Source organism: Onychostruthus taczanowskii, unplaced genomic scaffold (genome assembly GCF_017590055.1).
Source record: "Onychostruthus taczanowskii isolate IOZ18803 unplaced genomic scaffold, ASM1759005v1 scaffold8, whole genome shotgun sequence".
Lineage (NCBI taxonomy): Eukaryota > Metazoa > Chordata > Aves > Passeriformes > Passeridae > Onychostruthus > Onychostruthus taczanowskii.
This window is the reverse complement of record NW_024505892.1, coordinates 4,575,941-4,591,097: the sequence shown is the minus strand read 5'-3', so window position 1 is coordinate 4,591,097 and position 15,157 is coordinate 4,575,941. Positions and strand designations below refer to the sequence as shown.

Sequence of the window (15,157 nt, the reverse complement as noted above, 5' to 3'; positions counted from 1 at the left end):
CCACATCCTTACCTCTGCCAGTGACTGCTAGCACCCATTAAGGACTCACATTAACTCTTCACAGAATAGCACTCTACTAATAAAATTGTGCCAGGTTTAGGTTGAAGGATTGTCAGTGACACTGTCTGACTGCAAAAATGTATTCGAAGCAATGTACGAAGGAGATGATCATTCAACATGCATTGAATAGAGCTCCTACCCAATATGTGTGCCTGTGGGGGAGGAGAAAGGTTCAGACCTAGCCCAGAAGTTATGATGGAGTCTTCCCTAACTTCTGCTGATTCTTAATTTACTTTTGTGTTATTTATGTACATTCAGGCAGAGCTTGAGCGAGTTTAGTCATACATCTATACCTCTACTCAGTGAGGGGTGGTGGTACCTTGGTGGTGGGTATCTCAGTATAGTTTCTGAGATAATCTTGGGATTGGGACAAGGAAAGGGATTTTACCAGAGTTGCCGACTTAACAGCAGACCTTCCTCCTCAATCTCTCTTGGTTTTCAGCTCTTATCTGGCTTATCCACTAAAAAGTACCAGAGAGTTCCCTCCTGTGTAAGGGTTTTGATGGAATCTGGCTGCAGTCTCCACTCCACTCCACCCTCTGTTTAGTCCCCCTCAGATTGTATTGTGTGGGGGAGGTTGGGTATGCTGACCACATTCCATCCAGGGAGTAACAACAGTATTTTTCCATGTAGTTTCCAGATTGGAAATATTTTTTATTTTCTTCCCATCCCCAACCCACCCCCCTCTCCCCCAATATGTCGTACAAAGAGATCTCCAGCACAGAAAAAGGTGAGTATTCACTGTCTGCTGCAGCTGCCCTATCCATGAAATGTTAGTAACAGGTGAATAAACGCAATGCATTTTTCAGCGGCTCTTTTGCTGAGTATCAGGAGTTGAATTCTTCCAAGTCAATGCTGAGTATTGCTCCATCCAGATCTAATTGTTTTGTGTTTGTTCTTTTCCATCTTGGACTAAACAAAGAATTGGAAATGTCAACACTTTAATAAATATAGATAAAAGGGAGGAGGCTTGGGTTTGCAGTACCACTCACTTTTTGATGAGTTGGCAAGAGAACTTTCCTTGAGCGAAGCAGAGGAGTAATTTAGTGTCTGACAGGCAACCTCTTCTGACACTGTACTGTCAATCTCATAAAGAACTTTTTGGGGAGATATGATACTAGAAATAATCAAGCATAAATGTGATAAATAATCTAAAGCCCACACAGGCAACCAAATAAACAGTTTGCCTTTAGACTTTCAGGTATGCAGAAAGAGCTACCTGTGCTGTGCAAGCAGATGGGTGGCATAGCTTTAATTAAAGAATCAAATTTTTTACCTCAACTCTCTTTATGCTGGTCTAGGGATTAATATGTTTATTTTTCCAGTCACATCCAGAAATAACAAGATTAGAATATGCCTATGCCTCAAACAATACAAAGTTAATCTCTTTAATGAAGGAAAACTGTTCTATGCCCTCAAAATAAGATGTGTATCTGAGTAAGCAGAGCTGATATTTGGGATAATGATTCTATGTTAAATGTCCGTTCACAGATACATCTATCAGGCTGAAATGACATAACCATGCAGTGTTATTTTCTGCTGTTGCTAAACAGACAAGTTCATCACTTGACTCACAGTTAGTCAGTCAGGAGGAATCCTCACAGTCTGAGATCAGGATGATTTTCTTTCTTTTCTTTTGTTTTACAGTTAAAAAGAAAAAAATATTTCTCCCTTGACCTTGAAATAAAGCTTTAAAAGCTTTTACTAAGTTTTGATGAGCACATATTAGATAAAGACATTCATGCCACTGAATTGAAAGTATACTTCAGTCTCTTGTGTGTCTTTCCCTTCTAAAGGTTCATAGATCAGAGGTATTTCTGACTTAAAATATAAGCCTTTACCCTTCACTTTTAGTTATGATCCTTTCAGTAAATGTTCCCAATGGCCGTGCTTGCTCTCCTGACCTGTTTTCCAAGAAGCAGAGACAATTCCGTGGTTTGCTGTATGTAACTCTGAGACTAAGTCAGATAAAGTATTATTGAATTATGATGAAAATAGAATAGGCAAATGTTCTTTAACGGAAGAGCCACACATAACTGTGGTTAGAAAAACATTGATTTTTAGCTTGATTGCAGTATGTTCTGCATGAAGTTGCATTCTCATAGATTCTGCCTCACTTAAAGAGTGTAATTAGAGTATTGTGTCACCTATAAAGATGAATGGATGGACATTTCTTTATTTAAGATTTCCCTTCTCACAGAGTGAGAATGTTGACAGCATCTGTGTTAAGAGATAAGAAAATGTCTTCTTCCTAGAGATAATGCCTTTAGATGTCATCCGTACATCTATCTATCCAACAGACAGAAAGAAATGAAAATGTGTTGAAGAGTACAGAAAGAGATATCACAAGGATGCACAGCATGCACTTAACTAAGCCTATTCTAACCCAAAATTCTCTTCTGAATCATTGAAACAGTATTGATGCTGAGCTTTATTAAGAAAAGTTTAAGTGCATCCCCCAGCTGTTTCAAGGAAAGATAAAAAATGCTAAAGAAATTTCTCATCTCTTATAATATTTATACTAATTCAAATGAAAGGTTATTCCGGGGAAATATCTGACTCCTAAGTTTCAGGAAGTAATGTTATTGCTCACATATGCTACATAAAAAACTGCTACCTTTTCTCAAAAGGACTGCAGTTTCTGTAATTAGCCGTGCTTGCAGCTTCCTGTGTGTGGATGGCTGCAATCTCATATCATGCTCCTGAGTTTTGCTTTTTTAAACCATGCCTGATGAACACCTTTTTAGGCTGTAAAAGACCTTTAAGCTTATTGAGTCCAACCTTAAACCCATCACTGCCGTGTCCACCACTAAACCATGTCTCCAAGTGGACACACATACACTTGAAATACCCCCAGGGATGATGACTCAACCATTTCCCTGGGCAGCCTCTTCCAATGCTTGAGCATCCTTTTTGCAAAGAAATTTTCCTTAATATCCAATCTAAACAACCTCTGGCACAACTTGAAGCCATTTCCCCTTGCCCTACTGCTAATTACCTGAGAGAAAAGGCTAATCCCCATCTTGTTACAACCTCCTTTCAAGTAAATGTGAGAGCGATAAGGCACTCCCAGAGCCTCCTTTTCTCAAAGTTAAACAACCACAGTTCCCTCAGCTGCTCCTCACAGGGCTTGTGGTTCAGACCCTTCACCAGCCCCATTGCCCTGTGAGGGGCCCAAAACTGAAGAGAGGATTTGAGGTGCAGCCTCACCTGTATCGAGTACAGGGAGATAATCCCTGCCCTAGTCTGTCTGGCCACAGGATTTCTGATACAAACCAGGATATTGTTCATGCATGAGCATATATTTAACATGAACAAGTTTCTACCTGCTCTGCAGTACGAGAGACTGAATTCATTCCAGAAATTGTATACAAAGTAGAAAGGAGAAATCACTAATTAGTGGAAACATGAACCACTATTATACTGGAAATTGGCCATTCCTGAAGTGCAGGGTTTTTTGTACTGTAACTGAATCACTTGTCTGCTCACATCCCTCATCTACTTGCTTTATTTTTTGCTCTATTGAGCTGACCCTTTTAATAATCTTGGGAAATCTGTTTGAGATAACATTTAGTATTTCATCCATGTGCTTTGCCAAAACACTTTCTGAAAAGCTCTGGGGCTTAGGTTACTATCTCTTTCTGATGCTCTGGTGCCCAGGGCTTGCAGGCACCCATTGGCTGCACAGAATATAGAGCTGTCTTGCAAATGGTGGTGTGAGGGGACACTGCAGAGACAAAACAACACCTCCAAGGGCTGGTGATCAGAAGGGACTTGGAGACATGAAAGAAATTTAGAAACTATCAAAAAGCCTGCTAGTCTGAGTGGAGAGGAAATACAGACAATGCTGAGGTGAGAAGATACCCTTTTCAGAGAATGGATGGAAAGTTTTGCATGTTTTTCCTGCTTCAGTGGAAAATTATCTGTCTATATTTAAGAACACTATCACCAGTTTTCCATTGAATCAACAACAGAGGAATTTTAGTTAGCTAATTCCTTTTTCTACATTATTCAAGCACCTTTACATACCACAACAGTTGTCAGTTAATTTTTAAATTTCTATCTCATAGTCCAGTTATTCTGCTTGAGGAAATTTGATTTTAACACCCAGAAGCTCTGCATCTGCCCATTTTACTCAGCTGTAATAACATTATCTGCAGTTTCCCTTTTTTTTGCATGCGAAAATCTCTGCAGGCAAAAGATAGAAATGCAAAACCTGTAGTCTGGTATTCAAGGCTTACTGGCCTCTGCCAATGAATTTCCCTGTCATTCCCATTATTCTCAAAGCAAGATAGTTAAACTCTGGTCAGAGTTTATTGTTGTCATGTAGTGGGTCAGGAACAGCTCTGAAGCAGTAGTACCTTGCTTTCCCTTGTGCACAAGGGCACCCTTCAGCCTCGTTGGTGAAATGAAATGCCTTTCTCATGCCCACCAAGAAATGCAATTTTGGAAAGGCAAGAGTTTTTGACAGAAGTTGTCACAGAGCATATGGCAATACCATGCTCACTGATCAAGACAGGGAGCAAAATCAAGTGTTGGTCCAAACACAGAACTTTGCATGTGGGAGAAATGTTGGTATTTCTAAATGGCTCTTTTACGCTGTCAAATTTTAGGGGTTCGGTAATATTAAAAATTTAATCCTAGATTACCATGAGCAATTTTGATAGAGCAATTTTCATAGACTTTAAGTCTACTAAGAAGAAGAAATATTATTTCTTTATTTCTATGTTGTAGGGAATTTTTAAAATCTTTATCGTAAAATGGAGACATTACACCAGAAAGGTGTAATTACTCTGATATATCACCCCTATATGTGGACAACTGCTGTTTCAGAAGCAACTGAAATCAATATTTTTAGATGTGGTAAGGTAAAAATTACTTCAGTAATGCCATGTAATTAGTGAAAAATTATCAAAAATAATGTAAGTTAAAAAGCAACTTAGTAAGAAATTCTTAAAGGCATTTCAAGAATGAACATTTCCCTGACTTGTTGGAATATTAGTTGAAATCAATAGTATATTGTGGAAAATAGTTTTAAGAACTCCAAATAAATGAAAAAAAAATGTTAAACCATTATATATTTTAATAGAAGGTTTGACAATTCTTGTTTAATTATTATATGCTCAACAGCAGTTCATTTCAAAAATGCTCAGCTATCTGGGGTGTGTTCCTCTTTTACCACTGTAAATCACATTAGCTGCAAATTGTGCCACTTAATAAATTGTTTCTAAATTCTGGTACATCTGTTATCTTGGGAGCAGACAGTAGTGAGACTGTTCTCTGAGTGACTTTAATTATGTTTTCCATTCACATGATGGAAGTTCTTAGCCATCAGATGCCACCTGCTATAATTTTTATTTCCAGTCATGTGAATGCTTGCTCAGGGCAGCAAAGGGAACCTTGGCTGTCATAGCTGTAAGATGTATTGTCATGAAAATTCTGCTATTGCATTGTACTTGCAAAGCCATAACCAAGCTCCCAAATCATGCACTCAGTTGACTGTGATTTGGTTGGTAATAACAGCCAGGAATTTTTGGTTTTTTTTCTGAAAAACCAACATAGTTTTGACTTCAAAGCACTGGAAAATGTTATTTTTATTTTCAACACAATTTTTTTTCTGATTCTTGAAGTTTCTGTTCATTTTTCTGCCATCTTCTCTTTTTATTCTCTGACTTTTGATCACAAGATGAATGGAATACTTATGTCAAAATAAATAGAATCAAGAAATGAGGCAAGATTTGTGTGAGTCTCACTAGGAACATTCTGCTTGGAGAACTATGGTCACGTTGTGTGAGGCATTTTCATCACATCACCTATTTTCTGGGGTATATGTAGACCATGAGCCAGTCAGTGGGGTTTGATTAAGTCCATTCTAGTGTGTGATCATCAGGTAGAAAACAGAAGTTGAAAGTGTTAACTGAGGTTTCGGGTGAGAATTCCTCCTTCAGTAACTGCTTAACATTTTAAATTTTTCTTTATTTTTTGATTCAGTGAATCATATCTTCCAGAGGCATCTGGCAATTCACCATGGTCTTGGTCCTTAGTTCAGATCAGCAGCAGAAGAATCTATTGGGTTACAACATGTTTGGTTAGGATATTAGCTACCGTTCAACTTGGACACTATGGTTCCCACTGATGTTGAAATTAGTTTCTGTTTGCAAATTTGATATTACCAATAAGTTCTTTTGTAAGCTTCCAAATAGAAAGGTTGTTTTAAGTACAACATATACAAGAAATTTTTCTAATTAGAAGGGTTTTAGCTGCTTTTTTAACATGGTGTGTCATTATCCGAGCTATCATTATCCAAGCTATCAATACACTGTCTGAAATGCTCATTTATCTGAAGAATACTTTAAGGTTGTTTTACCCCTAGGTATGTTTGAGTGAGAGATTTCTAGGAAAAAAGACACAGAGAAGCCATTCAAGAGAGTACAATTTGAGATCCATTAATTTCCCAGAACTTCCTTTTAGTTATCAAAATTATAGGTTGCATGGAGCAGATCTCCTGCTCTGAAATGTACAATGTACAGTGTATTTTAAATCCATTGTTAAAAAGGTCTAAAAGTTTTGTGAACCCCAGATCTGGAATTCACTTCATAGCAGTGTTTGAAATATTCAATTTTGGAAGTTTGTTTAAACTCAAACAACCAAACTCTGTACCAGAGCACTGGGGCATCCTTGTCTAATAGCTTATTACCAACCTCCTAGGGACTCACTGCCATGAAAGGCACTATATAAGCTTAAAGGGATTTTTTTCTTGCCCCATGTGTAGTTTAGATGTCATTTGTAGTTACTGTGTACTGGTAGTTTACTTCAAACGAATGCTGATCGAGGCCTGAGGAAAAGATCGAGCTATGTGCTATAAAGAGGCAAAATAAAATAAAATAATATACAGCTTTTCTGTTCTACTGAGATATATCTGTGTTGGCTGCCAAATGCTCTTCCTACTTTGAATTCAAAACTGATCATTTCAGCTGTAGAGGTAAGAACAAAGATCATATTTGTTTAAATATTTGGTGGTTTTTAATAAAATATTTTTTTAAGTATTACTCTACTTTAGTTTTTCACAAGAGTCAATAAAAGAAAAACCTGTTCATTCACCTGAGGAGAGCTTGTACAAGCATGCTTACTCTTTGAGAATATAGACCAGAATATAATTGCCTTCAAATACCTCCGCAGAAAAGGAAAAGGGTGCTTCACAGTGTACCACAGATGACCAATTATTTCATCAGCTTAACTTAGACTTTTAAAGTCTTTTGCAGGTTTTTTCAAGAAAAGGAAATTGATAGGTTGTCAGAGGTACCCAAATTGTTGAATTGCAAAGTATTTGCATGGTTTGCAGGAGCCCTTTAAGAAGACCTAAATATAAAATGTGTCTTCATATGTGTCTTCATGTGCCTTCAAAATTTAATGAAGAAATTGGGTTTTTTGGGAAATTCCTCTTCTTAACTAACATGGAAAAAATACCCACCAAGAAGCAAGAGAGCATATTGCTGTTGTTTTTAAGAAAAAATACATAATGAATATTAAAACCTGATTTAAAATAATCTATGTTCCCAACCACAATCTCATAGCTTAAAAGTGAAACCCTAGACCTGTGCAACATAAAAATGAATGAGACAAATTTCTCACTGTCTCAAATTGCACCAGTATCACTCATTGGCCAAGTCATTTTTGGTGTTGTTTTCCATTGAGTTGATAAGCTATGTGTTAATTGTGCCTCATAGCAGGTAACCATATTTAGGGCTTCAGAAGTCCTTATCAGCTTTCCTTCTTTCTGCAAGATCTAACAGTTGTTCATTTCTTTGCAACTTGGTGATTAATTTCAATGAAGTATGTAGATGTAAATGCTACTTACACCTTCAAAGGTACTTCCATGGTTCAAGGTCCTACACAACATCCTCTGGACAATTTTCTGTAAATCACTCCAGCCTAGCAGGATAAATACAGCTTTAGAAATCAAATGTGAGACCTTGGCTTGAAAAGAATATCCTAACAGTATTTACATTTTCATATTAATATGTGTTGTTGGAACCAAGTATTGGTAATTTTTCTGCACTTTAAAAACAAATAAAAAATAATATACAACACCACCAAATTAGAAGGTTTTCTTACTGGAAAAATTGTCCAGCTATTTACTATATTTACTATATGTTATATATTTCAGATGATGGGAAAACATATTGATACTTTCAAAATAAATTATGGGTTTAAAATATATGAAAGTATGTTGCCCTAATAAATGGTAACTTATATGAAAAAAGGAAATAAAGAACTTGAAGGCTTTATTTAGATCCAGTCTGTTATTGTAAATGATACTGTCAATTTATTTATTTTTTTATAACCTCCAGCAATGGAAGATTATTGTGATAAATTATTCATATCATTGCAATATATATATACCTTTCAAAATTTCCATATGTGGCAACTAATAGACACTTCTTGAAGGCTTCAATAGGCTCCTTAGCCAGATAACATGGCTGGAAGCTGCTTCATGATTAATTTCATCTAAATGTGGTAATTATCATACTTTGAAGTAATGCCTGGAGAACATGCTTTCACAGAGAGTTAGTGGAAGCAGAGGATTAACCCAGAAATATTTCAGTTCAGAGCAACATATCACCCAAGTAGAAATATATTTTCTTCCAAATTTTTCAAGATTATTATACTACTTGGCAGTCATTTGCATTACCTTATCTCATATCAACTTCTCCACAGCAATTTAGAAAGCAACAGAAAAAGAGCAACTTTGTATTATTAGCAGTAATGGGATAGTCTTGGGTTTGCAAGCAATTTAACTTGACAGTTTGTGCCCTGAAGTATTTCTTATATTAGTGTTTAAGAGCACAATTCATTTATCATTCATATATGTTGTGGACATAAGAATTATCCTGCCTATATTCCAGAAATGCTATAGTTAATTAGAGATGATGTTAATTTCCATGTAACCATCCAGGGGAGTACCTTCTACCACTGCTCTATGCACGCCTTTGCTCCTATCTCACAAGATCCTCACAAGTAATTTCTTGGTTGTACAGGTGAGACCAGCAAAAAAGGTGTGTTAAGCACAAAGAATGTTTCTAAAAATGGGTGATTTTGTACCCAGCTAAAAATCCTGAGGTAGAATAGCACCAAAAATTATACACTTATATCACCCCAGTAAAGATTCCAAATCTCTCAGCAATCAGAAAAAAAAAAAAGTCCTGCAAAAAGGTTGCACAAAAATCCTACCTTAAGTGAGACTGAGCAGCCTAGTTAAGTCTTCATGGTAGTTTGCTTGGCCATGCTGCATTTTGATTCAGCTAAGTAATTTCAGGTTTTTTCAAGTCAACCAGGGATGAATTTTGCCTGCTCTTACATGGACCATATGTAGGGCTGAGTTCCTCTAAGTTCAAAAGGTGTTAAGTGGAAAATCTTCTAAAGTAGGCCTCAGTTGTGTGATTGCCAACAACTGCAGGGAGAGTGCCTTTCATTACATCTCTGTTCTTGGGCTACTAGCACGTCCTTCCTTGTGTTCCTGCAGCCTGACCACGTGCACATGGTGAGCAACAATAGCTCAGCTGCTGCATGTAAGCCATGGTGTCAAACCCCACAGATCACTACACCAAAATTAAACAAGAGTGTTTAGGGTCACACAGGCTTTCCTGTATTTACCTTTAGGGTTAAATTAGTGCCACTGTTCCATGGAACAATCAGAAGTGGAATGAATCACTGCATCATAGCGATGCACTTGATAGCAAATAAGCTGTTTCACCTCTAAAGCACACACTGCAGTTTTCTGTCTACCTTTACCCTTACTGTGTTTTTATGCATATGTGTTTGGGTTTTTTTCTCTTACAGATAAAAAAGAAGCTGCTGTATCCAAAGAACTCAAAAGTAAGGAACTATCTCTTATATATGCCATGCAGTTTCAAAAGTGAATCACATTAATCCAAAAATATTAGTTATTGAGTTGTTGAAAATACAAAAGAAGGAAGTAGCTACACCATTTATAATTGAAAAATTATATGTTTAGACTTCAGCTGCCTCCTACTTTCTTAATCCGTTCTTATCCTCCTTCTAACCGCACACTCCTCTTTGTGACTGACAGCTTTGCCTTCCCCTCTTTCCTATCACTGTCTTCAAAAACAAAGGTTTCATAGGGGAGGAAATGTCAAATTGAGGTCTCAGCTGAATGTGATCTCAGTGGCAGCAATTTTCATAAATAGACTGGGAAGGTTCAGAGTTGAACATGCTGAGGAACACCAAATTCATCTTCACAAACGCAAAACAAGGGCCCTGCCTGTCGAGGTAGCTCTGGTTCAAACATAGAAACTTCTGCGGCTGAAGAGAGATGGGGATTGTGCTCTTCTGAAAAAATAGCCAAGAAATGCTCTGAGAACTTAGTATCATTTAAAAGGGGAGGAGATACGTCTTCCTTTTCTGCAAATTTGCAAGTGTCAATGCCTCAACACAGTAGGGACAGTAAGACAGTATCTTTGGTAAGACTTCATCTGCTCAGCATTCTGTTCTGAAAGTACAGTATATAAGAAAAATTAGGAAAAATATGGGGTTTCAAAATCTGATTCAAATTCACAATTAAAGAGTGAGTTATATTTCCTCAGTGAGTCAAAGAGTTAATACATTTCCATGTACGAACTTTTGTGACTTCTATGGCAGAACAATCTCCTGCCATCTTCAGTTTTGCAGCAATTTATTGAAAGATTTCTTTTGGCAATGAAAAAACCCCCAAAACTTATACTTTGGGTTCTTATGCAAATTTTGCAGAAATATCTAACAAAACATTTCATAGACTTACCCTGCAAGTAATGTCCTGTTAGTGAAATAAGAGCCTGTTTTCAAGCAGGTCTTAAAGGACCTATTAATTTGCGCATACAATTCTTCAGAGCACCCTTCGAGTGCCTAAATAAAATATACAGGAGAGCTGGAGAGGGACTTCTCACAGGGCTATGCAATGGAAGGGAAAGAGACAATGGCTTTAAACTGAGAGTAGATTTAGATTGGATATTAGCAAGAAATTCTTCACTGTGACCGTGGTGATGTGCTGGAACAGGTTCCACAGAGAACTGGGATGTCCCCTCCCTGGAAGTGCTCAAGGCCAGGCTGGATGGAGTTTTAAGCAACCTGGTCTCATGAAAGGGGTCCCTGCCTGGCAAGGGGTTTGGAATGAGATAATACTTAAGATCCTTTCCAACCCAAACCATTCTGTGATTCCTTTTATGGGAGAATTCCACAGCAGCAATTTGTCATAGCAAAACTTCCCATCTCCACCACATGAGCAAAATTTCCAGCTGCAAGTAGCTCATGTAAAGATACAGAATCATTAGCATTTAAATAATTTGTGAATAGCAAACTGGAAATGGTATGCCAAAGCCAGTTTAAACTTTGGGCAATTTTGTTTCAATGCTTCTAAAAAGTTATATAAAAATTAAATCAATTACAGAATTTTTTAGTTAAACATATCCTTAATTTTATTTATTCTCAAAATTATTTTAGTTTCTCAGATATTAAATATTTAAAATCAAAATCTTTGTATAACACAAAGAAACCTTAGTTTGTTTTCACAGATGTTATGAAAAAAAGCTTAAAAAATTTCATTGTCAAGCATAGCTTGACATTGCTCTCATAGCTGAGAGCTCAGAAGGGGATAAATGAAAGAGTCCTGCTATTTCATGTTAGGTCCATTTGACACTTGTAGAGCATGTGTGTCAGACTCCTGCAAAAACAGGCAATCAGAAAAGGGATACTGAGTAAATTTTTCTTCAAGGTCTTCTACAAATTTGGCTGAAGGAGGGGTGAATACCCCAAATAATTACAATGCTGTGATAATAATTAAGTTAGGAAATAATTATCAGCTGTGGGTTTTTAAATGGAAGGAAATAAAGCAATCCACATTGCACAGGCAAACTATATTTTGTTTTCTTTCCATTTCACAAGACAATCTGATGCATCTTTTATGAACTTCTCAAAAGACTGGAGGGGAAGGATTCAAAATTACATTCCTGATTTAGCCATGTTCTTTTTCATTGTAATAATACAGTGACAGATGTGCAGGATTAACTAACATTTTTTGGCGTTCTGTAATTCGGCTTGTGATTAAAATGATTAGTTATTTCCTCTCAAGACATGAAAACATGAATTTTAATTTAAAGAACCTTCTAGTTGATACAAAAAATCTTTTATGACCATTGGTGTAGTTTAGCTTATGCATATTTGTTAAACTATTGTGGTTTAAGTACAGGTTGTTTTGTTAGTTCCCGAGGATAAAAGCAATTACTAAATAGTAATAAAGAGTGAATAAATCTAGTAGGTTACTTAGGTTCTTCTACATGGGACTAAGATTCCCCACATCCACATCGGGATGTTCATACCATTCATCATTGGGACCTCCATTCCACAAGGACATGCTCTACAAACAAAGATAATATAATGCAACTGCTTCATGAAAAGACCAAAAACAGTTAAATGGTTGCAGAGAGCACATTTCTCTGCCAGGAGAATACAGCAATTGATCTTTAAATTGCAGGATCAAAGATGAAGGTGTTCTCCTAATGCTCCTCCATTCTTCAGGATGGAGGGAGATTCCTGGAATAGCCAACTCAATTGATGTACTTTGAAAAAACAGCCCAATTTCACTTCTTCTAGCCAGGGCCAGTTTCAGATTAGGGGAAAGGATGCCACAGTGAATAGCTGTGGGATCCCCTGAGGTACCACTACTGAATTCACAAGAGTGAGTCCTCAACAGCTGCCAGAGGCTGGCTCAGGACCTTCTGCTCTCCTAGCTGCAAGATCAGATGCAGAGGCTCCCAGCACACAGCTGCTGCCTGAGGGGCAAGGCCATGCTGAAACCCCTACATGCCTTCTTTCCTCTGCTTTGCCAATAGATATTGAACTAGTGAGTAGAAAAAGCTGAAAGAAAGGATTCAATGCCTAACAACCAGAGCTTACTACCCTTCAGCTGGTTATTTTGTCGTTGCCTTTGAGTTTATTGAAGACAACTCAGCCCTTCTCCCTTTGGGTAATGTCTTTGTTTAACTCTTCAGTTAAAAATATTGTTACAGGCTTCCTCACTGGAAGACTTTCCTCAGATCTCTGATGGGTTTTTAAAATAAGATGCTTTGTAACAAATGGTTTCTTTTTTTTTACTTTTTTAAGAGCCAGCAAAAGCTCCTGCAGCCAACCCAGCCATCAAAAAAGCAGCAGCACCAGGTAAAGGAGAAGAATGTTTGCATGCAGTGTATTTCTTGTACTCTTGAACCAGTTTATTGCATCATAGCACCATCTGCTGGATTGCACATGAGCCAGTGGTTTTTATTAGTTGTTGGGGTGATTTTTTGTTTGTTTTGCTCTAAAACATTGTAATAATTCGTATGTGACATGTTTGTTAAGAAAAAAAGTATTTAGCACTTATTTCTAGCATTGTGTTTGTTTCTTGTCCTCCCATGGTAGCTATAAGGTACCATACTGGGCCATTCTGCAGGGCTTGAGATTAAAAAAAAAATTATCTGAATGTAAAGTCTGATTTAAAAGCAATATTTACAGAGACTAGTTTCCATGTGAAGCTGTATTCGAGCCCTTTGAGAAGGGGATCTGGTATTTCAAAGTGCTGATCTCACAGTAGGTTGTCAAAATAGAGCTCTTGGGTAATCATAAATATCTACTGAAAAGACAAGCAAACTTTTTTAAACAAATAATGGCATAAATTCCTATCTGAATTTAGATTGGATTGTAAAAATCTAATATTTTTTTATTTATTTATGATATCTGCTTCACAGCCTTCTTCAAAAATGCCACATCTCATTTCTGCTTAATTAAATAAAGCCTAATATAATGAATAACAACCTGAATAGTCATTATGTTTATAGTTTGACTACATTTTATATTTACTATCAAAAAATCCTTCAGGAATTCTAATATGAAAATGTGGAGAGTATAAAACCATAATATTATTCCAGTCTAAAGCAGGATAGCTGGTGCTGCACCAGACTGTGCCATTGAGCTGTGTTTGGTGCTAGCATCCCAGCAGTGGCCAGCCCACACTTCCTCTGCTGCTTCTTGCCTCCAGGTGATCCCCCTGTATGGATCTGAGATAGCTTGTTTGTTTGTTTTTGGGTTTTTTTTGTTTTTTTTTTTTTTTTTAAGATTGTTTTCTGGCAATTTTTCTCTAATTCAGGCTGTTTCAGTAGTCTATCTCAGAGCTCTCCTCCACTGAAAGAGTGAATAATATCTTGCATCAGTAGGGGTGGCTGGGAATTGATCAAGGATCAGCGCAAGCCAGGAACACCTGCAGTTGTCTCTACCACAGAAGGATTCATAGCCTGGAATCACAGAGGGTGTGACAGTGGGCTATTGCAGCACATATTGAGTGGCTGCACCAAGCACTGTGTGACACTGGCTTGGGAAGCACCATTTCCCCACCCGAGCTCCCCGTCCCTGCCTGCTGTGTTTGCTTGGCAACACGTTCACGTCTGCGAACACAGCGGGGAGAGCAGTGCAAAGCCCCCCATTGGCATGGCTTACAGCTGAGAGCTGGGCTAGCAATGTGTGTGTGGCCGGGCGTTCAGCCTGTCAGTGAGTCTGGCTCCACAAACGTTTACATTCATGTCACTGGTAATTTCTTAAAGCAGCTTTGTTGCCACAGTGTGTTGTAGAGCTAAACCCTTAGAAGTCTCAACAGAACTCTGTAGAAATCGTTATGTTAGAACCATATGCTTATAATTAATTCATTCCACCTGCTTGCATCCAATATTTGTGTTCATGTTTGAAAAATATTCCAATGAGTCTGCTTGTTGGCAAGAATGGTGATGACAGTAATCTGCTTAAGAAAAAGAAAAGGGGAAAACTGACATGGCTTCTTATGGAAAAACAAAATAAGTTTGTCTGTTCTGACACATTTCTAAATATCTAGTTTGCCTTAAAAATTATAAAGAGCAGTAGGTTTTGAGTTCTACATTTTAGCTTCCCCTCCAGTTCTCTGAAAAGTAATTTACCACCAGAATAACTCACCATAGCAAAATATTAAATATGCTTGTTTGGCAATATCATAAGTAAACTGCTGCCTATTAGTACAGTAAATTAAATACATTATCCAATTTCA

General features: G+C 37.4%; 1 protein-coding gene across 6 annotated transcripts in view; it reads left to right on the top strand.

The window, feature by feature from the left end:
• Positions 1–15,157, top strand: part of TRDN (triadin) — a 232,542-nt gene that overhangs the window by 124,005 nt on the left and 93,380 nt on the right. For 3 of the 6 annotated variants that reach the window (XM_041423668.1, XM_041423667.1, XM_041423669.1), the window contains 3 exons: positions 6,974–7,042; positions 9,901–9,936; positions 13,216–13,269. The exons of 1 other annotated variant lie outside the window; for it this stretch is intronic. In XM_041423668.1, coding sequence (XP_041279602.1) covers positions 6,974–7,042; positions 9,901–9,936; positions 13,216–13,269 — 159 coding nt within the window. The remainder of the gene's footprint in view (positions 1–6,973; positions 7,043–9,900; positions 9,937–13,215; positions 13,270–15,157) is intronic. 2 more of the 6 variants (XM_041423670.1, XM_041423671.1) reach the window with 1 other exon arrangement.